The following is a 22,448-nucleotide window of genomic DNA, read 5'->3' on the forward strand; positions in this document are numbered from 1 at the left end:
GCCTGCGCTCGTTTGACTTACTGTAAGCATGCTAGCTCGCAAAGCAAGCTTTTTCCCTCGAGGCAGCTGAAGGATTTGTGTGACGAGTGTGTACCATGACATGTCTTATCGCCTGGCATAAGCAGGCAGGAGAGTGTAATCACTCAGTCGATGTCTGGACCAGTGACGGCAAACAATGTATGTAAACTAGCGCACTGGCCTCGTCTCCCTCAGAGGTGAAAAGATTGGAGACTTGGTTAAGTGTGACTAAGCTTGTTGGCTGAGATCCTCTCATTCCTACACAAGGCGCCCCTCCTTCCAGAAATCTCCCAGCTCTCCCTCCTGCAGATATCTCCCAGTCCTTCCCTAACCCTTTCAAGCATCTTCTCTTGGAACTGATCCCTGATTGACAGCATGTCATTTGCTGAATTTTGCTGCTTCCTTGGGATGGGACGGAAGACCCGCACCACTGACGCTCTCTGCACCCCTTCTGCCCGCCGTGTCCCAGCATGGGAGGAGAGGAACGGATCTAAGTTTGGTACATTTTTGGAAGTACACGGAGGGATGTTGCATTCGTTACCTTGCACGGGAGCCGAAACCGAACCACACCTGCATCTTTCAGCACCACAGACCCACCTCTGTCCAAAATCGCTGTTTTGCAGCTGCAACCCCAATTCCAAAAAAGTTGGGACATTGTGTAAATAAAAACAGAATGCAATGTTTTGCAAAACCTTTTAGACTTACATTCAATTGAATACAGTGCAGACACAAGATATTTAATGTTCAAACTGATCAACATTATTATTTTTTGGAAATATACACTCATGGAGGTTGTGACCTCCAGGCTTGTACTGCATTCAATTGAATACAAGTCAATATAATATATAATATTTGCATATCATTGAATTCTGTTTTAATTTATATTTTACACAACATCCCAGCTCTTTTGGAGTTGGGGTTGTAACGCTCATACCCTGCCAGTTTTCCTGTGGCTACACCCGTATCTTTCTGGATAAGCTTTTTACCCATGCCCCCACCCTGTGAGCGCTGCCCTGCACCGGCTTTGAGGTCCTTTCAATCTTTGCTGTGACGCATATCAGGGCTTGTGTTTGGTTCATTTGTTTGTTTATGTGTCCTTTATAGAGAAGCCGCTGTTCACGCGGGACCCCACCCAGCTCAAAGGCAGTTTCTTGTCCACATCACTCCAAAAGAGCAACATGGGCTTTGGTTTCACTATCATCGGAGGCGACGAGCCCGACGAATTCCTCCAGGTGAAGAGCGTCATCCCTGACGGACCGGCTGCAGCTGACGGGAAGATGGCCACAGGTGAGCTTCAGGCATGATCGATCTAAAAAAGAAGAAAAAACACATTTCTTTACCTTTATTTCACCAGGAACTCTCTTGAGATATCTGAAAGTGTAAAATACTTGACACATAGCCACAAGAGAGCAGAACTCACTCCATATGTCACTCAGGGACCTCAAAGGCACGAAAGAAACTTATCCTTGTGTATTTAAAAGGATGACATTCCTCTGGAAATTGAATCAGGAGGTTTTGTCAAAGGTGTAATTCCTCCCCCCACATATATCCTGCTCAGTGGTATGGTCTGCAGGAAACAAGCGCTGTAGTGCTGGGCCAGGCAATATGTGTAGTGTATCACTATGGCAAACACATCATCACAGGTTAGTTAATGCAGTTACTGAGTAAATGACGTGTGCTGACTGTACTGGTGTATTAAAGTGAATCAGAAAAGATTAAATTAAAGATTTAAAAGCAACATTATAATTAATTTGATTGCAAGTGCAGAAGACTGTGCGAGTTTTTTTGTTTTTTTTTTCTTTTTATTGTTGACCCATGGTCTTCTCCTACAAACTCACTGAAGTATTTTGCTTTTTGATATTTTAGATTCTTCAAAGTATCTACCTTTTGCTTTGATGACAGCCGTACACACTGTTGGTTTAATCTGAACCATTTTTAAAAAAAAATAAAGAACAAAAAATGAGAAGATGTGTCCAAACTTTTGACTGGTACTGCAGACACAAAAACATGGGAACATAGCACAAGTTTTTTTTAATGCAGTGCAGCCCACACATAGTCAGATTCAAACAAACACACCCAAATATAAACGCAGTATGGAGTCCACATGATGTATGTAAGTGCACTTTCATGCTCAAACACAATTACAAAAATATGCGCATTTGTCGTGTGCATGCACGGGTGTTTTCTGATGCAACTTGAGAAGATAGCAGCGTATAACTTCTGCACGTGCGTGTGTGTGTGCGTGCACATGCGTGTGCACCGACTGCAGAGTTTTGTTCTTCCATTAATCATAAAGGGGACTTTATGAGCACCATAACTCCTGGCTGTGGCCACATGGGGGTGGAACTGCAGCACACACACACACACACACACACACACACACACACACACACACACACAAAGACAGACCAGCTGTACTGAAAGGTCAAGGGAATAGAGCTTGAAGGTTTGTCAGTGCTCTCAGCATGCGATGATGTTTCTAGTTGTATACACTGGAGCAAATACGGAGCTCATAGTGGTCATTTATCATACGTAAAGTAAGCTGGTCAGGGAGTTTGCCCTGTAGTAAAGCTGGTATTCGCCTCCAAAATTGTTCTGTTTCACTGTAGTTGTGTTAACAGACTTATTTCAGGTCATAAATGTGTGTTTTTTATAAATGTGTGGATGCAGCAGTCCAAAATAGATCCTCTGATGACTAATAGAGCTTGTCCTGACAATGCTGGATGAGGCTACAAAATATTTTGGGTCTCTCCTCCTTTCTTTCTTTTACAATTCCCCTCTCTCTCTTTTCATGTATTCTTCCCCCCCCAAATAAAAACAAATCCCTCTCACATCTCTCCACTATCCCACCTCCTCTCCCCTCCACCACGTCCTCCCCTCAGCTCATCTCCATCTCTATCTCACCCATCCAGCCTCCATCCCCCCACCTCGCTTCTCCCCAGACTTTGTGTCCTACTTCTGCGGTAACAGCGCTAGCTCGATCACAGCAACTCGGAGCTCACTGGGACGAAAACCCAGGCCTGCGGAGGTGTGAAATTCCCAATTCCAGATAGATAATTTGTGCCGCTTTCTCTTCATGACCCGTCCTGGCCGTCTCCACGAGGCTATACGTGATTTCACAAGCAGAGAAAACATGTTCAAACACTTATTCTAAAAGTTTTTTTTTTTTAAATATCTTATTTATGGCTTGCAAGACCACATGCAGTGAGTTTATTTTCTGTGTGGTGTGTTTTAACTGTGATAAATCTGTGTTTTCGTGGAATACAGAGCTGTGAGTCACATTAGCTTGAAGTGTAGAGGCTTAGTTTGGATGCCAGAGGCAGCGTTTAATGCAAAATGAAGTGGGTTTGTTGGTACAGTTCTTAAACTGGGAAGTCTAACAGCTGCAACACTCATTCAGCAACAGAGGGTTATTCCACCGAACTGCATCTGTACTACAGCGTGTGTTTTATTCCCATAAGATAAGACTATGAATGTGCACCACGTTTTGCATTTTTACTGATTCAGTATCATAATTTATAACAGCAAAAACACCCACACAGATACACATTTGAAATGACCTTTAGAGAATAAATTGTGTGTAGATTCCTTAAGGCTTAGCTTAGCTTTGCTGTGTTACTAAAATCCATAAAATGTTGATTCAGAGTGACATTTATTTCTTTTCATTTCAGTTATGCATTTTCTGTCAGACAAAGGCAGACCTCTCATTTCTATCTGCCAGCTAAGCTAGGGACAAGCTTGAGCTAAAAACTGTGTAAAAGTTTGAATATACACTTGATGCTGCGTGATATTGAGCTAATAGATAAAGGCTAACACACAAAAATGTTGATGATCCATGTAGAAGAAAACTTAAGAAACAACGTTGTTGGATTAATCTAAGTAATGTGCTTGACAAATGTATCTCAGATAACATTAGCTAGAGTTGCTATAAACTAGAGAGTATAACTAATCCAATAAAGAGCAGGACAGAGCTGCTAATGTTAGCCCAAATTCTGATAGCATAATAACTGCATAAACTAAAGTACAGTAGTTAGTTAATAACTAGTTAATCATGTAAGTTTGTTATCCGTACATCCGTGTTAGCAACAAATGAAGCTAACGTTAGAGCAGATAAAGACACCACACTACTGCCATTGTGTTTTCATCTCCCTCAAATTATGTCAAACATGGCTTTTTATACGGCCTCATGCTACTTCAGCATGTCACAAAATCCAAAGCTTGACAGGCCTGTGGGGAACTACAGTACTTAGCAGTCAGTTACATCATACACTATCTATCATTAAACGTGTTTCCAAATTTTATCTGCAAAATCTTCAGGCATTCTCATTATTATTCTGATCACACGCGCACGTCTGACACAGCTGTAACGCAGTTTGGACTGCTTGTCACCTTATTTAGCCTGACGCACACAATCACACACAAAAGACTGCAGTATCTAACAAATGCCTGCACCCCGCTGAGGCACTAAACTGCTCTGTTCTCGTGGCCTCGTCTCGGCAGGGCCGCGGAGACCTCTCGTTATGTCGACAGACTCTTGAACACACTATTAGCTGGAGATGAATATGTCATAAAGATGCAAGGATGGGACAATGAAAGATGAAGTAGCAGGCAGCGTGGGCCTTGGTCCCAGTGAGCGTGGTGTTTACGGTTAAGGTCAGCGTGATTTAGAATATAGAAGGGGCCTGCAGGAGGTTTTTAATGGATGGAGAGAGGGCTGTTTGGTGGCCATGAGTGTGTTTTTGTTCCCTCTGTTTACATGTCTGTTTCTCTGCACTTTACCATTTTGTTTGTGACCATGTGTGTTTACTAAGGGTCACTTTAATGTAATGAGAAAACTACATCATTTTTTTTCTCCTGATTATATCAATTCAGAGAGTTAAAGGACACCTTGAGAGTTCAGTTGTGTTTACTTTTTCTGACCTTTCTCTTATCTTTGCCTCTTTTTCTTGTGAATCCTGGATAGTTTAAAAACCATGAGAAGGCAAACATCCTTCTTTGCTTGAAGTTCTCCCAGCTCATAGAAATTCATTGTAATTCTTGAAACACAGCTGAGTCCTTGATTTCAGGCGGCTAACAACTTAGAGCTGAAGTTTCTGCCATCTGTAGCTACAGTAGTTAGCAGATTAAGCTAGCGTTAGCTCCAGGAATTAGCTGACAAACGTGACGGACACAGTGTGATTGGTTGTACGTCGGAAAGTACATAACAGAACTCAAATGGCACAAAGCTTAAATAATTCACGTGCTGTAATTTGAATTTTTTAACCAACTAATTTTATATAGGACCGTATTCTTTTACATCAGCTTTGCTAGCTAGTTAACAGTAGCTAACATTGGCTAACAAACTAGCACCACAGACAACTCTTCATCTAATACCAGGACCTCCAGCAGATCTGGCAGGCCGTCTGTGGTTAACTTTTTATTTCAACTAATTTTAAAAAAAAAACAAAACATGAACTCTCTTTGTCTTTCTGACTTTTAAAAAGTGGCTAACAACTTTGCAGTAAAAATAATAACTGTTTCTTACAGATTCAGCTACAGCTGTATTCAGTATTATTTTTTCTTGTGAAATACTTGATAGTTTTTCCTTTTACATGAGGTAAAAATGACTTTGCTTAAGGTGTTCACTTTGTATAAATGTGTGATCTTTGATGATGAATTCTGAGTGAAATTTCGATTTTATAGTTTTAAAGAGGGTCACAAGACAAAAAAAGTTGGGACAAGTTGACCCAGTAGTGTGATTTTTTAATTCTGTGAGCACCACAGACAGAATTCAGCTCATCTCTGGTGTACTGTGGTGGTGACAGATGTTTATAGACGTGTCTATATGCAACTTCATAGCTTTCTCTCTCCGTACAACAAGTCGCCGCTCTTCCTTTGGCTGCGTTTCCTCCGCTGGTCATAAAGACCGAGACCTGCGGGCACAAAGAGGGCACAACGAGGTCACGGCACCGTCATTTGTTTTCTGCCAGTGTGCTCCACTATTGATTCTGACGCCGGCCGCTGAAGGCAAATGTCGTCCGCGTTTACCCAGATTAATTAAAAAGTCCCTCACGTCACATCGCTCCGAGGTGTGAGCTCCCTCCATCAATACCGCCGTTAAAAACTTGGAAAGTATTTATGCGCAACACAGTTTACAACCTCAATCGGTGATATCTTAACCTCTATTTACTTCAGCCGTTGTCATTCGCGTTTGGCCAGCAGCTCCAGTCAATCCAGTGAAAAGATAAATCAATCTGAGTTGCCATGTTGTTTCAGAAAAAGTGTCATTGACCCTACCATTAACGCGATTATAGCCTCCTGCTCACGTTTTAAGAGAATTGGCCAGAACGGAGCGCGTGATTAGCAAAGATGAGGGCCAATCACTAAAGCACACGCTTTGCTTATTAATCATGAAAGATCTTTGTTTTTCACTTTCTCTGTCTGCAGCACACACGCACACACACTCTCCTCCTGCCCTCTCTCTAAAGAGCATGACAATTATGCCTGCAATTAGAAAATAATTGTTTTCATTATCAACCTAGGTAATGCTGTTTGTCAGACTTCTAAAATGGATCGTGCCTCGTGTTCCCACTCGCCCGGTGTTTTAAAAGCCTGCATGGTGCCTGCACAGCGGAGCACAAAAACACTATATTTAGTAATTTGGTTGAGACAAAGATAAGGCTGGGTGTGTGGAGCGCTTTTGTGTGGGAACATTTAATTGTCAGCTAGGTTTTTATCTACAGTGCAGTATATTGCAGCCGGCAAATAAAAGCACTTGGCCCCATAAAAGGCAAACATTTTAGCCACTTGTCATCAGCAGTATTTTACACTTGAAAGGCAGATAAGACATTATCCGTGGTAATGTTTATCTGTAGAAATGGTTTATGTCTTTAAGGGGAATCCAAGGAGAAGCAGTGAAGCTGATTGAATACCAGAATAGTACTGAGGAGAGCCAAAATCAGCTCATCTGCTGCTCCACTAACATCTGGAACTCAGTGCAGTTTCTAATTAAGGCTTTCTTTTACCAGCCTGACTGAAAAAGTAAATGTCTACCTGAGGTTTACTGTGCATATTCTAATTTTAAGGTAAATGAGTCCCGACTACAGCAGTTGCTATTAAAATGTGAACCCTGAACGAATGCCAATTAATTTGTTGGCATTCATACAACTACAGCTCTCGAGAACAGAGGTTGTTATACATCATTATAACTGCTTCTTCCTTATTCGTGTCCAACTCTGTCCTCTAATGTCATCTTTACAATTTTACAGCTGTAATCTCTGCAGCCAAAAGAAAAAAAAATTGCCTCCGCTGTTCGACCCGCTCTGTCCGTTTCATCAAATTTGCAACAGCCAAGCTGTGATTTGCGACATGGTACCGTTTCCTTTCTTGTTAAGTCAGACACGTTTCACTAATCAGGACAAATATTGTATCATACTTGCGACTCATGCCTGAGCATGTAAGAGCCCGGTGAGACTTCAACTGCAATTTGCAAGTGACAATTAAACAGGCTCTGGTCTCAATGCATCAAGCTAGTGCCGTTTTAACTCGAGACTGTGTCAGGTTTGTGGGAAATGCTGATCGTCATCGTTTTTGCAGGCAGAATGAAGAGAATAAAATAACAAGAAAAAGAAAAATGAGACTTGACTTTAACCACTGCACAGATTTAAGTTGGGTTTGTTTGTGAAACAGTCGCTAGAAGACTCCAGCCAGTGCACCTGACCCTTATGTCCATCCTTTTGTTTGCAGGTGATGTCATTGTCTACATCAACGATGTGTGCGTCCTCGGGACCACCCACGCCGACGTGGTCAAACTCTTCCAGTCGGTTCCAATCGGCCAAAGCGTCACCCTCGTCTTGTGTCGCGGCTATCCTCTGCCGTACGACCCCGAGGACGCTGCCAACACCAACAACAACACCACCACCACCATCCTCTCCCCGCTGGGCATCATGGAGCAGCGGCCCATCATGGTGAACGGCAGGACGGGCTACGACAACTACCTGGACTATCTCTCCCGCACGACGCGCTTCGTCACCGACCCCACCCAGGACCAGGTGAACGCCCAGCAGCAGCTGCTCGCCCCTCACCCGGGTGACACCCACCTGGACGGCTCGCTTCCCCCCACCACCGGGACCACGCCTCCCGACAGTGTCTCCATGGCGTCGTCGGGGGCGACCCAAGGGGAGCTACTAACCCTGACCATGGTGAAGGGCGTGGATGGTTTTGGCTTCACTATCGCGGACAGTGCGACGGGCCAGAGGGTCAAACAGGTGCTGGAGCCTCTGGGCTGCCCGGGCCTGTGCGAGGGCGACCTGATTGTGGAGATTAACAAGCAGCCGGTGCAGGGATTCACGCACACGCAGGTGGTGGAGCTCCTAAAGGAGTGCGGCGTCGGAGCGGAGACCTGCCTGGTGGTTCAGAGAGGTGGAACAGGTAAGACCAGCGGCTGCAGGACAGGTAGGGACGGCGCGGGAGATTGCTGAATCTCTCCGCGGCCGCTCCATTTTTGCCTTTCTAGCAGCTTTTCTTTTCGTTTATTCATCTGTGTCGTCTTTGTAGCCGGGTGTGACTGTATGTGTGGTCCAGTCCAAAGGCCGCAGAAACCTATTATGCAGCCCTGCAGTGCTCAACAATGGCTGACTGATGCACAACTCCTCTCAAGTGCCCTTCCTAGACCCCTTTTCTTTGCTCAGTGAGAAAAACAGCTTCACTTTACCTAACTAGATGCCACTCTGCTCCGCTCACTGAGCCATACCTTCCAGTCACCAACAAACACCTCTTGATTGAAGTGGATGCTTTTTGCAGTGTTGAGTTATTTTCAAACTCTCTTTTAGATTTTCTTGATGTTGTTTTTTTTATCATTTCAGTTTCATATGTATGACAGAGTTTACCTTCTTTTAAGCTGCGAATAAAAGCCTCAAAATTAAAGCGTGTCAAAAGCAGCACAGTTTTTTTGGACAGAAATACTGGTAGACTGCAAATGGCTCTGGAGTGCTTTCTACCCTGTGTTTTTCTGAACGTGTGGCCCTCTGACAATCATAATTATGCACTGCACTCTTTCGTGAGTCACACACAGGGTGGTGATTTGTGGAATCAACAGGTAGCCGACTGTTTTCTGCTCTGCGACTGTGTGTGCGGTATGTTGGAGTGGGGTTTTTCTTTTTTGTTTTTTCAGTGCGCAGAAATGTCCTGAAAGAGGCTGAAACCTTCAGGCAGCTCACATCTAATGGCGATGTCTTTGACATTGAAAGAAAAAGAAAAAAGACTCACTGTCATGTCTTCACTGAACAAACACGCAGGAACGTATTTTCAGCAGAGAGGCTGTCCTGGATAGGTGCATTTATTTTTGTATTTATCCTTTATTTGGTGGGAAGGTCCCACTGAGATAATACATCTCTTCTTCCATGGAGTCCAGGTCAGCAGCATATGCAGCTGAATATAAAAGACAATTTCATGGGTTAGAAAACACATTTTCTGTTGTTAAATCTGCAGTTTTCATGGAAATAATATTACAGCAGGATAAACAATATCATCGTCACGTTCTGTGGTGTAATTAATGATGTATCATGTTTCAGATACCATGGATGTACATCCTGTCAGAATCAGTGCCTGTGAATTTTTTCACGTTTGTTTTTACTTCGGGGTGGAAGAAAAATTGATTCTCTTAAGTATTGTGATCCTTTTTTGGTTTTTGAATTACTGAATCATCTTTTTCTTTTGCTGAATTAATTTTCTTATGTATTTCTAATTTATGTAAAAAAACAAAAACAAAAAACTAGCACCTAGTCATTTAGCTTGATGCTAACACATAATGGAAATTCTCATTAATATGCTAACTAGAATTAGCATTGCAATCTTAACAAACGGATCCACTTTACTTCACATTCTTCACATAAATGACGTGTGCTCAGACTATCAGGCATGTACAAACCAATAACTTCAACACCCACACTGACCAGCTACAGCAGCCTCAGAGGGTCAAAAGTCACAACTTTAAAGAGATGCTGCATGCTGGGAGAGGCCAGCACATATATATTTTCTATTTTATTTATTGTTCACGACTTGATGACCAGGAACAACTAAATATAGCCCTTTACTTCAAAAAGTACATCTATCTTTTTTATTTATTCTATTGTACATTTACCACTTTTATAAGAAACCAAGTTGAGGGTTTTGAAAAGTCAGTTTTTTAATTCAATTTCGAGGTTATTTATTTAAAGCCTTAAATGTGTGCTGTGCACTTCAAAAAGTATTTTATTCAACACTTTTATATGCAGTATGGCAAAGATGCTGCTGAAATAAAACATCACTAATGACAGCTTTGGTTTTGGAAATATACATTATACATTTCTATAAGAGTATGATTAAAATCCACCTTTAGGAGTAAGACAGACAACTATCACAATACTGGAGTAGGCAACCATATTTATGTTTATCTTGAAATGTTTTTCATACTTAAACCCCTAACAGAATAATGCAGCCACGAGCACTTGAACAGAAACTGTTTGAATTATTTTTTACCGCATATTGTTTAGCTGCCTGCCGATGGACAAGTGATTACAAACTCACGCTGTGTAGCCAAATATTGTTCAGACCCACAGGACTTTATTTTAAATGTTAGTTTCCAAATACACCATTTGTCAGGCCGAAATTTTGGGAAGCCATTCATCAGATTGAATAATTCATAAGACATTTAGAATATAGCCATATTTCACTTGCTGGAATAAGTCGATACAGAATATATTTGTGATTCTGTCTTTCAGTTTGGAATAAAACACTTTTAACAACCTAGAGCTGCTTACGGGGGAAAGTGGGTGTTAAAGTGAGACTGTGGAGCTTTTTGAGGAAAAAATAATTTACTTACTTAGTTGAATTCATAGCAGTTAAACACATCATTGTTTTGTGCAGAACAATCTTTAGTTGATTGGTTTTTACCAGCAGCTTATGGTAAAATTACAGAATGACAGCACAGTTCTGATAAACATAGCATTTCCTGCTTCTGTTTCCTCTTTTTTTTCTTCATTTTCCTGTGCTTTGGATGTTTCACCAACCCCAAACGTTGATACTTGTCATGATGCGTTTATGAACAGCTCGGACAAAAACCTACTGACTCTACCTTGACGCCAGAAAGAAAATTAATGGACAGCAGTTTTGATAATTGATAATCATTTGTCAAACCAACCTTGACTGGTTCTTGCTTGTACAAATGTGAGTATTTGCTCTCTGTTTTATGTTATTCCAAACTGAATTACATATCATTTGGTTCTGAATTGTTTGGTCAGACAAAACAAGAGATTTCAAGATGTTATCTTTGGAAATTGTGATGGAAATATTGTTGTCTTTCTGACATTACTGAGTCTGTTGCAGTAGCTTTTAGTATTTACCATTATTCTACAGTTGAGTAAGAGTTAAACAGTCTGTAAGGGGTTAAAAAGGTAAGATGATATTCCCACTATGTTTCATTCTGGCCAGCAGGGGAGCTGAAGTCCATGTGTTCAGCTCAAATGACGGAGCAAAAGTTGTGAGTAAGCCTGCTGTGATCTGCCCACAAACTGAGTTTGCCTTCTTATTGAGTTATGGAGGTTGTGCGTCTGCCAGCGATGACTCAGCCAAAAGCTCCGATGTCGAAGATTAAAACGTTAGATTTTAATTGAATCTAAAAACGGCGGCGGCAGCTCTTCATCAACCGAGCAGATCAGATCTGTCTCTGAAACCTTGTGGTTAAATGCTGTTAAATGATCCCCTTCTTTGAGTTTACCTGTCCTCCATTCGTCTTGGCATCCTCTGAGTGACGACACGTGAACTTTAGCGCTCACTCTCATTCGCCAGCTCGATTGGGAAACCAGCGCTGCTTTTGCTTTTGAGTGGAACCAATTTGTAGTTCTGTATTTTGCCTCTTTGTGTTGTGTAATGTCACATACCAATCATAATGCCAACTGCCTGGTGCCACAGACACCACAGAGACTCAGCCACAAAGGTCAGCAGCGTCCTCTGAATAGATTTATTGCCATTTATTTCTTTATTAGGCTGCCCGTGTTTCTGTCAGCGAGCAGCGAGCCAACAAACAGGACGAGGAGAGTGAAGACATTAGCTGCGCAGAGTGTAAACAAGGACACTTCTTAATCCAGAAAAGGGAAATAAATAAATACTTTTGAAGCCAACACCTCTAAAATGTCGTCTGCCAGCATATAAACTCACATACACACGTGGGAGAGGTCAAAAGTTTCGTGCCACCATCTCAAAAATCTCCAATCTGTCAACACACTCCGCACACACGCAAACATAAAAACACACAGACTCCCATCTGCGCACGAAGCCAACGGTGAAGCGTTCCCGCCATCTGTCCGGGTTCTTCTCCGGCGGCGGAGCTTCAGAAGGTCGATACAAGCGCTCCCGTCTAAAAAGCAGCCCGCCGGCCCGTGGAGAAAATGGCAACCCTATTTACATGCTATATTTCATCTCATTATTCCAAATGCTCCGCCGCACAACAATACGCCCGGGTGCAGTGTCACATCTGTTTGCGGTGATTTCCTGTGACATGACAAGCTGAGGGTGCTGGAGGTGCAAAAAGCCTCCGTGCCACCCGGTCCGCTCTCACTGTGGCACGACTGTGACACACATATGTGCAGAGATGAATAAAGCTGAGAAAATGTGCCAAAGTAGCCCAGCTGGGTGGGATTTTAGACGTTGTGGGTGTCTTGAGAGTATTTTTGTGATTTAACCAAGAAAACACTGACAGACTTTAATCTTATTAAGATCAGAGACTTCAGACCCTCCCAGGAGAGTTCAGTCACAATGAAGTCTGCGGTTTTTGTCTGTAAACTCGTGGTGATGGGGATAAACAAGGACAAAACCACATGTCTAGATTTTTCATCTGGCAATGCTAATGATCTGCTGTTTTTGTTAAAGTCTTGTGATGTTAGCTGTGTTGACTTTCACCTCTGTAGTCGTCATTTTAAAATGGTGTTTTTATGCTAAATTCAAGCAGTGGTTTCCAAACCAGGGGTCGAAGAGGAACAGATGCCCCGTGATGTGATGTCATTGCAATAACATATTTTGCGATACATAGCGAAAAAAGCTAAAGCAAATTTGATCATTGATAAATCATTTGTCAAGCCAAACATTGACTGGCTCCAACTTGTACTAATGTGAGTATTTGCTCTCTATTTAATATTATTGCAAATCAAAATAAGATTAATTTGATTTTATGACGTTGTCTTGGAAATTGCGAGGGGCATTTTCCTTTTTAGATATTTTGAGGGGAAGTGAGGAGAAAGAGACTAAGAATAACACACAACAAAGATCTCCGGCCAGAATGTTGTGGTTCATGGTTGGTGCTTTAAATAGTGACTCCCATCTGTGAGCTTTTCTGGGTTTTTCAAATGGAAACTCCCACTCAGCTGTTAGCAAAAAGCAAGGACGAAGGTTAGAGCGCTGATGCCCTCCTGCCCCCTTCCTCAACCTCGGGGGTTTATATTTAACAGTCTCATCATGCAGATATCAGTATTTTTGACCAAAATTGAAAGGCTTGGATTTGAATACAGAGGCAACACTACTGGGAAGCTACAGACTTTAACTGCCCCTGATTTTTTCAGCACTTCTTGACATGTTATACTCTTTTAATTCGGGAAATAATTGTCTTTATAATTGATAATGAATAATAATCGTTATTTTAAGCCATAGGGCAGCATGAGACATTAAGTTACAACAGTAAATACAAACTGAAAAATTATGTGTTGTTGAAATTTGAGTTGCGAGATCTTTGCAGTATATTAATTTCACTACAGTTTGAATCTGTTCTCATTTTTGTTCCCAGTCAGGCACCAACATAAACTAAGACAAACGTTGCTTTGTCCCGCTGTTCGCTTCAGAACGAAACCTGTGATTCAAAAGTCTTTCCCTCCATCGAATTACTTTAACTCCATGACATTTGAACTCAGAGATTGCTGTGGTGAATATTTGTGTTTGTGCACACCGTTTTCAGCAGCGTAAACACCACAAACTGTGAGATTTGAGTTGTTCTCTCAGAAAGGCCAGCTCCAAGCGTTCAGCCAAGCTATTACCCATCGCAATAAAACTGTCACCAGGCTGCTGGAATGATGTTCCACCTCTTAACACACCACAATTTGGCCCGCTCCTTTGGACCACTGGACACCGGCCACACAATCTAATTGAACTGGCTGTTTCTCTTGTTAAAGGCTTGTGCCACCAGACAGTGTAGTAGAGGGAGAGGCACCGGACTGATATCTGTCACCAAACAACTGTTACGCTCCCGTCTCCCTCCAAATATTTGTCAGCTCAGGGCCGAGCAAACAGCTCATCACTTTTTACCGAAAACACAATCTGAAGCGGGGGATTGAACGAGCACCGGGAGCTGACTAAAGTTTAAAAGAGTGCGAGTGTGCATATTTCTGCATGACTGAATGTTTTTGGAACGACTGTCTGTTTATCCTGCGGACAGACCTACCACCTCTTAGCGTCGGGGAGAACAGCCAAGTAGAGAAGGGACTGACTGCATTTACGCCCTCGTAACTCCCACATATTTCTTAAACTACAACCCAACAAATCTGTTGCGGCTATTCTGCAGTGCCGATGTCCAGCATCAGAGATCACAACAGACTGGTGAAGCCAGGAAAGGTGCGCAGATTGAGCTCCGTCAATAATTAAAGATTTCTGTCTCTCACCGACTCAAACAGACACCTGCTGTCTCTGTTTCATTAAAACATGTAGGAAGACGCAGACGGGAGCAAGAAGCAGACGGGAAGGAGAAGTTGGAAAAAGTTGTTCATGAGTGATGAAGTAACAGAAAAGAGAAAAGAGGATAAAATAAAATAAGATGGGATGAACTTTATTGATCCCACACCGGGGAAATTCACATGTTACAGCAGCTCAAAAAGCACAGGTAGAAAAAGGGGTGAGTGATAATTAAATACTTCGAAAATAAAGATAAAATAGAATATATTATGTATATCAGTCCCTTCAGGATTTCACAGGCTGTTTTGGAGATTGTTGCATCCTCAAATGCTTGATTTCACGGCAGCTTTTGTAAATCACTGCGATGCAATTTGCAATGTTTTTAGGCTTTTTTTTTTTTTCTGCAATAACATTGCGGGAGGAAGTGAAAATTGCAAACAAAAGTTGTGATTTTTTTTTTTATATATAATGAAATAAAACTCAAAAGCAACTTCTTCCAGGGAGAATAAAACCACACTCTATCCTGAATGTTATAAGTAAATTTACCAAAAAGCTTCAGGATTACAAAAACTTTAACAAAATATGCCTTATTTGTAGATGAAGAGGTGCACCTGGAGGTATTCCACAAAGAAGCCAAATCTTTTTGGAGCTATATAAAAAGAAAAACATAAAATATAAAGTACTAAATTTATCAAAACTACACACTCAAGACTATAAACACTTTTACACATATATGGAGATGTTTGGATATATGGACAGATACTATATGGGCATAGATGGATAACTGCACACATGTTGTCATATACACATGTATGTAGCATTAGCAAGGCCTTGTAAAGGCAGATTGCACAGAAAAACAGATTGGATCATGTAGAATACAAGCAGCAAAAATTCCACAGTCAGGATTTACAGTTTGAAAAATATATATTGCACAAAAAATGGTTTAACAGTGGAAAATGTAAATATACAACATATTGCACACTTCGAGATAAAAAGGATTATTAGTATGTTTAATAAGGGTATATGAATATACGTTATGCCATATGGTAATGCATTATGTATAAATATTAGTAAGTATGATCCTGAGAGAGAGAAAAGTGTAAATATGTGAAGGTAGTTCAACTGCAGAGTGAGAGTTAAAAACAGAAAACACCAGCTGGTTTGTTCATATTATTATCCCATTAGTAATGTGAATAATGGCTCAGTACAAATAAAAATGCCTCATGCAACCAATCAGAAGGAAACTCTTAATTTTCCATTCACTGGGAGAATGAATCTGTTTTTTTCTGTGGATGTTTGCCCCACGTGGGGGCAATACTAGACACTACTGACACGGTTTGATTTAAGGTCATGATTTGATTCAATTTAAGCTGTGCTCTTGAGCCCACATACTATCCATTATTATGTAATCATGTGGGATTTTAATACGGTTTTTAACGCAGTACCGCCTGAGGGGTCAAAGGTCACAGGCAGTCAGTGACCCCTGTGTGCAGGGATTTTTCTGGATTCTCTGATTAATGATATTATGGACTGTAGACGGTGAAATCTCTACGTTCTTTGCAGTTTGTGTTGAGGAATGGTGTAAAACTTAAACTATTGGACTTTGTGCCCACGCAGTTTTTCACATCCATATTTATAGATGTGGTGTTGTTGCTGTTTTTAATTATGTTTTACACAATGTCCTAACTTTTTTGGAATTTGGGTTGTGTATTTTTGCCTTCTTCGTCGTCCCTGCATCAGATTGCAGACAGAAAGCAGGAGATCTGCTCTTCGACTCAGCAGTTTCAGCGCAAACAGAAACAGAGGCTTCAGGGTTGGTTGTAAGGAAGAAGATTGTGGACTCAGTGGAAAGCTGAGGCAGCGTTTGACATCTTTTTTTTTTTTTAGGAAGGAAAAAGAGAAAATGTTCCCCCCGTTCACTGTAATGTCGGACAACTAGCGGATTAATGAGCTAATTATTTCAGCGCTGATAATGAGATCGAATTGCCACTTAGTTTCACTTCATTCATTCAGCGTGATATTATTTTCATGTCGGCTGATTTCACGTTGATAGTGGGGGATTTTTTTGTTTTGTTTTACCTTCATTCATCAGTAGCGAGTGACTCTCCCTTGACAGGGAGGCTGTGGTTGGACACACCTTTTATACACCGACTGTGAGGGAATTTTCCTCCGTCGGGTCGTATTCGGGGCCAGTTACAAATCTTAAAAGCATATTTCAACTGTCCCTGCCTGCTCTCTGTCTCTGGGCCAGCCGGTGCAGCCGTCCTGATAACACTGTCTCCGTCTCCCAGGGAACTCCAGGGCGTACAAGGACAGTTTATTCTACATTAGACCAAACAGACAGATACAGAAGTGGAGGCTGTCCATGTGACATGCAGCATGACTCAGGTTAACTCAGGAACAGCACAGTTTCCCATACTGAGGTGAAATACTCCTCGACAGCGGGACATCCTCATTCCACAGGGAGTCACTTTATGTTGCTCTGCTTTTTCTATTCACCTTGCTTGAGCTTCAATAAATGCTTCTGTGCAAGACATCAAGGTGTCCTGAAACCTCTCCAGTCGTAAGTTAACCAGCTCTCAACTTTTCCGAAGAAATATGCAGATTTAAGATTTGTAACTTCTGTAAATCAACATCTTGCACAGCCGTGTCGGTCTCATCTGTGCTTAACGCCTTTTTTTAATTGAGCGTAGCTCTGTAGCTTGCTCGCCGTGCACAGAGATGACATCACCATTCCTAGCCTGATTGGTCGACTGGCAGAAACAGATGACTGTTTTGACAACACCTATTTTAATGACTGAACAAATCAAATACCTGGGCAGTGATTCAGATGTCTGGAACCAGGGTAAATTACACCAAGCTGGCAGTACTGTGTAGTTTGTAAACTGTGCTAAAGAGAGTGTTGTCTCGCTGCCAAGATACCGACTAAAACTTCAGAAAGAAATAGTCCTGCGGAGGAACTCATAGCTCACAACCCCCTGTGAAAACGTGTCATGGTTTTACACTTTGGCTTTTGTATAATATGTGAGTTAGCGAGCCTCAGAGTGTGATATCTTCTGTTTCCAGTCTTTGTGCTAAGCTAAATGAACCAGCTGCTATCTGGAGCTTCATATTTAGAGTACGGACCTGAAAGTGGGTGGTTAGGGCTGGCTACTGAACTACTGATTGAATAGCTTTGATCGTATCGAGTATTGAAAAATGCCTTGTCAGTCAGTACCAAAGTTTGATATCAGAGACGGGGGTCACTGTTTTTTCTTTTTCTTTCCCGTCAGCTGCGTATCAACACAGATAACTGATGTTAAGTAGCTTTTCGCTGCTTGTTAGCTAGCCATCCGTGGTGCATCCTCTCCTCGCCACCCCGGGGATGGATAACCTGGTGTAGAGAGTGTTTCTAACGGCTGACATGTTGCTTACAGACTAACAGGTGAAAGGAGTGAAATACACTAATTTCTTTTTAGCTCTGAGAAAGTAAGAGGTCTCACTCTGCCACTATTTCCCAGAACCACAAACATCGCCCACAGTCAGTTCTTCTTTTTCTACTCCTTCTCCTTCTCCTGCTTATTCTCCTGCTTTTTCCCCCTTCTTTATCTTCTTCTTCCTCCTCTTCTTTTCTTTGTTTTAGATTAAGCAGACTGCCATTTGTCCTTAATGTTCCTTTTGACAGTGATTTATTTTTCACATAATCCAACGCTGTAAAAATATTGCATCAGTTTCTTCATTTTTGTCCAGTTATTCAGATTGAGTGTGCAGTGTGGAGAGTAAAAACAGTTTCTCCAGCAGCTCTTTGAACAGCTTCTCCCTTAGAAGTGAGTAATTTTATGGTTTTATGATAATATGTAATGTAATTTTCTTTTTGTTACAGTGGATTTTATAAAACTGGTATCAGAAAATGTTTTGTTGAGGAATCTGTGTCGAAGTCAAGGCGCCAGTATCCAAAAATATTTAAACAATAGCCTGGAGCCTGGAGAGTGGTTTTAATCTCCTCTCACTAAGAAGGCGAATATGTGTTTTTTTGTTGTTATTTTTTTACATTCCCCTCTGGCGTGTCCCAAAACTCCCACCACAAACTCGCCATCCAAAGCGAGACATGAGAGCAAAACTGACCGATTCACCGTCCAGAAATGGAGCCATTTATGATCAAACCATCCAGTAAATTAAAGCCCCATCACCCTGAAAAATCCCACGCCTGTAATGTAGTTATGATATTTAGCCATCCCTTAAATTTCAGTTTGACTCCTGAGCGGTACTCGCCCGACAAATGGGCACTCTGTCTCTCATCACCCGTAATTACTGAGCCTATGCATGTGTGTACCGGCATATGTGTGCGTGAGTGTGTGTGTGCGTGTGGCAGACAGCCTCATTAGTGGCTATCTAGACCATTAACAGGCTGTGTCCTCGTTGCCACACCAGCAGAGATGCGGGGCTGTAATTAGCTGCTGAGCTCGTTCGCATGTACGCTCGCACATTTAGCTTCCTCTAACTTGCCGCATTCTCCCCTGCCGCCGCCCGCCCACACGCTCATACGCTCACACACACCCGAATGCTGAGCCACATGGTTTGATTCACACAGGTTGTGCGCACACCTACACGACAGCCAGGCGCACACACACACACACACACGCTCCTCGTCTAAATCGCACACATCCCGAGGCTGCCTTCTGCACACAAGCCCCCGCACACTTACGTAAACCCCCCCCTTTTCCAGTCCCGTCTGGGGTAAACTGTTCTTTATGAATCAGCTGTTTGGTTTGACCTTTCACCCGAGTGTGGTCGTGTGCACACGGATGACCGGAGGCCGTTCTGAGAGGGTCTGCTTTGTAGAGAAAGAAAAGAAGAAGGAGGGGTTTGATTCACTGAGGCTCCTCCAGCCTCCCAGGGAATCGGGTGTGTAACTAGACAGTGATTCATTGGGTGTGTGTGTGTGTGTGTGTGTGCGATAGAATAGTTGGAAACAAAAGCGAGAGAGGGAGCGGGAGGAGAGAGCAGGGGAGTGATGAGTTCGGCTTTCTGCCAGCAGACCACAGACTGTCTGTCGGCCATGTTCACACTCACAGCTCTGTCCCAGACCCGGAGGAGCTGCTCGCCAGGGATCAATATCCCGACCGGTCGGCAGAGGGAAGACAGCCAACGCCCTCGTGCGTGAAGGTCAAGATGCTCAGATGGCTTCTAGGGATGCGCCTAAATCTGAATATGTTATTCGGGAAAGCACAAATAATATCATTAAAACAGATATTTCTTCTATCTTAAGTTGCTCGGTATAAGTCAGCTCCATGATTAGCTCGACCTAGTTAAAAAAATCACATCTACCTCAATCAATCACTGACTGAATCAAGATTATTACCTGCAGCTGAAGCATGTTTTTATATACTTGTATGTCTTTACTGTAGTGTCTATTTCCAAGGCAAAACAGGATCTTTTGTTTCATAAAAGATTTCATAGTTGGTTTAGCTATAAATAAAAAGAGAGAGAGATGAAAAGTACAGTATGAGGAGGTGAAAATATATTTCATAATTAATTACATGCCAATATAAAATCAAAAATGCATATTTTTCCCCTGGCCTGTAGTTCTACTTATCGATCTCGATTTTCTTGGTGTGAGTTGCAGAGTTTTGGAGATATCAGCTGTAGAGTTGTCTGCTTTCTCTCTGGTAAAGTGGGATGCCACACAGTTTGTGTTGCACAAAGCACCAAAAAAAAATACATTTGAAAAGTTTAAAAAGTTCAAAAGTTCAGTCTCTTTCCAAAAATAATGAACCGGTTCCTCGAGATAATCTACAGACCTTGTTGTGAGCACTACAGGATCTACTTTGCTTCTATTAGAAAGAAATCAGTTGCAGATGAGTGTCCTGCAGAAATAAAGTAGTTCCTACATGATTATTTTGTAAGGTGCTGGAGAAAATCTGAAAGAACCCTGCAGAAATAAAAAGGGTTAAACAAAGCTGATGTTGTTTAGCCTCGTTGCCGTCAAAATTGAATCAGAGGTGTAAAACTTTGCTCTGCGTCTCCTCCCTGCGCGTGTGGGTGGGGTAGAATTACTAACCTTGGTTGCCTCTTAAACGAATCAAGCGCTCCTCTTTGGGTTTTAAATGGGACGGAGTGATTACCCAGTGATTGCATGAGCGCGGTTAAATAAATTATGCTTGTTTTGAGCTTTAATATCATGCATATTCAACCGTGCACCTTTCAAATAATTTGTTTTGCACACAGCCACAATGAGGCGAACATGGAACGGGCATTTGAATAGAAGTGGACAGAATCAGTTTTCTGCCGTGGATGTTGTGTGACGCTGCCAGCCTCCCTCATGCGATGGAGATACATATTCATAAAGAGCTGAGAGATTCACGCACGCTGCCATCAATTCTAGTGTCATCATACACTCATTTAAATAATTGAGGGGCTAGTGTTAGCCTCTCATTGTGAAATTAAAGAGATCTGTGTGTTTTGTACGCGTGAACAAACGTAGCTCTGTGTGTGTTAAATGGTTGGATGCACCTTTGGCACTTTTTTTATAATGTCGCCCACACAGTGTATATTTTGATTTATTCAGATTTGACTAATTGTGGTCACAGGTGGCTTCAAAAGACATAGTATGAGTGTAGAAAAAAATGCAGCTAAATCCTTGATCTAATTAAATTCTTGCACATCATAAAAATATGAAGAAAATATGCAAATAAAAGTAGACAGTGTGTAAAGATCTTATTACAGCATCACAATTATGTGCACAAGTTTTATGGATATTTTGCACTTGGAAAAAGTTTTAATGCTTCTCTTAAATAGCACCAAATAATGGTAGTATATGTAAACAAACACTGGCTGTGATAACTTTATATGTTCATGTTGAAAAATAATGAATTACATCGTCACAACTTTGATAATCAGCCATTAAAAGTCTGTTTCCTGCAGGATTCATTGCCCAGAAACGATGCTATGCTAACTGACTAAGCCATCAGCCGTGAATGTCAGCTGCTTTCCTTTTGTTTAACACACCGTCCATGAGATCTGTGTCAACTGCTTTGAAAAATGTGTGAAACCGATGAAAAAGCGTGAGCACATTTGCAAGACGAGGCTTGCTGTGCCAAGGAGGTGATGATGAAGATCGAGTTGATCCCAGTTTCACTGAGCGTCTTAGCAGTAAGATTCTCCAAACACAAAACACAGAGTTATTGTGTCAGTAAATTGGCCGGCAGAATGAAAAGTTGTTTTGTTGTTGTGTGAGTTGTCAAAATGTTTAGATGTTTTTTCATCATGACAGTGAACCCTGGAAGTGTTTCCTATATACAAATCTATTTTTGTTCCGCGTCTTTGTTGACACTGACTACTTACTGTGCGATACAAGAGTGTTGTTTTTGTGTAGCTGAATGCGTCTCACACTGAGCTTTTCAGAGTGAGATTTCAGCAGGAGTTTACTGGAAACCTGGGAAATGTTTGGACTTGGAAACTGAGAGAAGTCAGCACTGTATAATGATGTAGTACACAACACTGCAGTAGTTTAGTAAAATCTGCAAGTGATAATTGTTCAAAACCTTCATAAGCGCCACCAATAACAATTGAACAAGCGTGTCAACTTTTTCCTTTTCCTGTTTCCTGTACTTTGACATGCTGTGTGAGCGGCTCGTTTATGTGGAAAAGAAAAACAAAAGTTGAAGATAGTTAAAAGGCATATAGTCACATCTTAAGTTACCTAAAATTAGCAAAATCTTAGCTAACAGTTGATGTAGATTAGCTAGCTAGTTAGCTAACGTGTTCTGCCATCGCTGTGG

The 22,448-nt window shown here is 41.8% G+C and overlaps 1 protein-coding gene across 2 annotated transcripts in view; it reads left to right on the forward strand.

The window, feature by feature from the left end:
• The window catches only part of magi2a (membrane associated guanylate kinase, WW and PDZ domain containing 2a), a 307,253-nt gene that overhangs the window by 234,947 nt on the left and 49,858 nt on the right, over positions 1–22,448 (forward strand). For both annotated transcript variants that reach the window (XM_084710530.1, XM_084710531.1), the window contains 2 exons: positions 1,123–1,305; positions 7,744–8,427. In XM_084710530.1, coding sequence (XP_084566656.1) covers positions 1,123–1,305; positions 7,744–8,427 — 867 coding nt within the window. The remainder of the gene's footprint in view (positions 1–1,122; positions 1,306–7,743; positions 8,428–22,448) is intronic.

This window comes from Lutjanus erythropterus, chromosome 22 (assembly GCF_056507025.1).
Source record: "Lutjanus erythropterus isolate fLutEry1 chromosome 22, fLutEry1.hap2, whole genome shotgun sequence".
NCBI lineage: Eukaryota > Metazoa > Chordata > Actinopteri > Lutjaniformes > Lutjanidae > Lutjanus > Lutjanus erythropterus.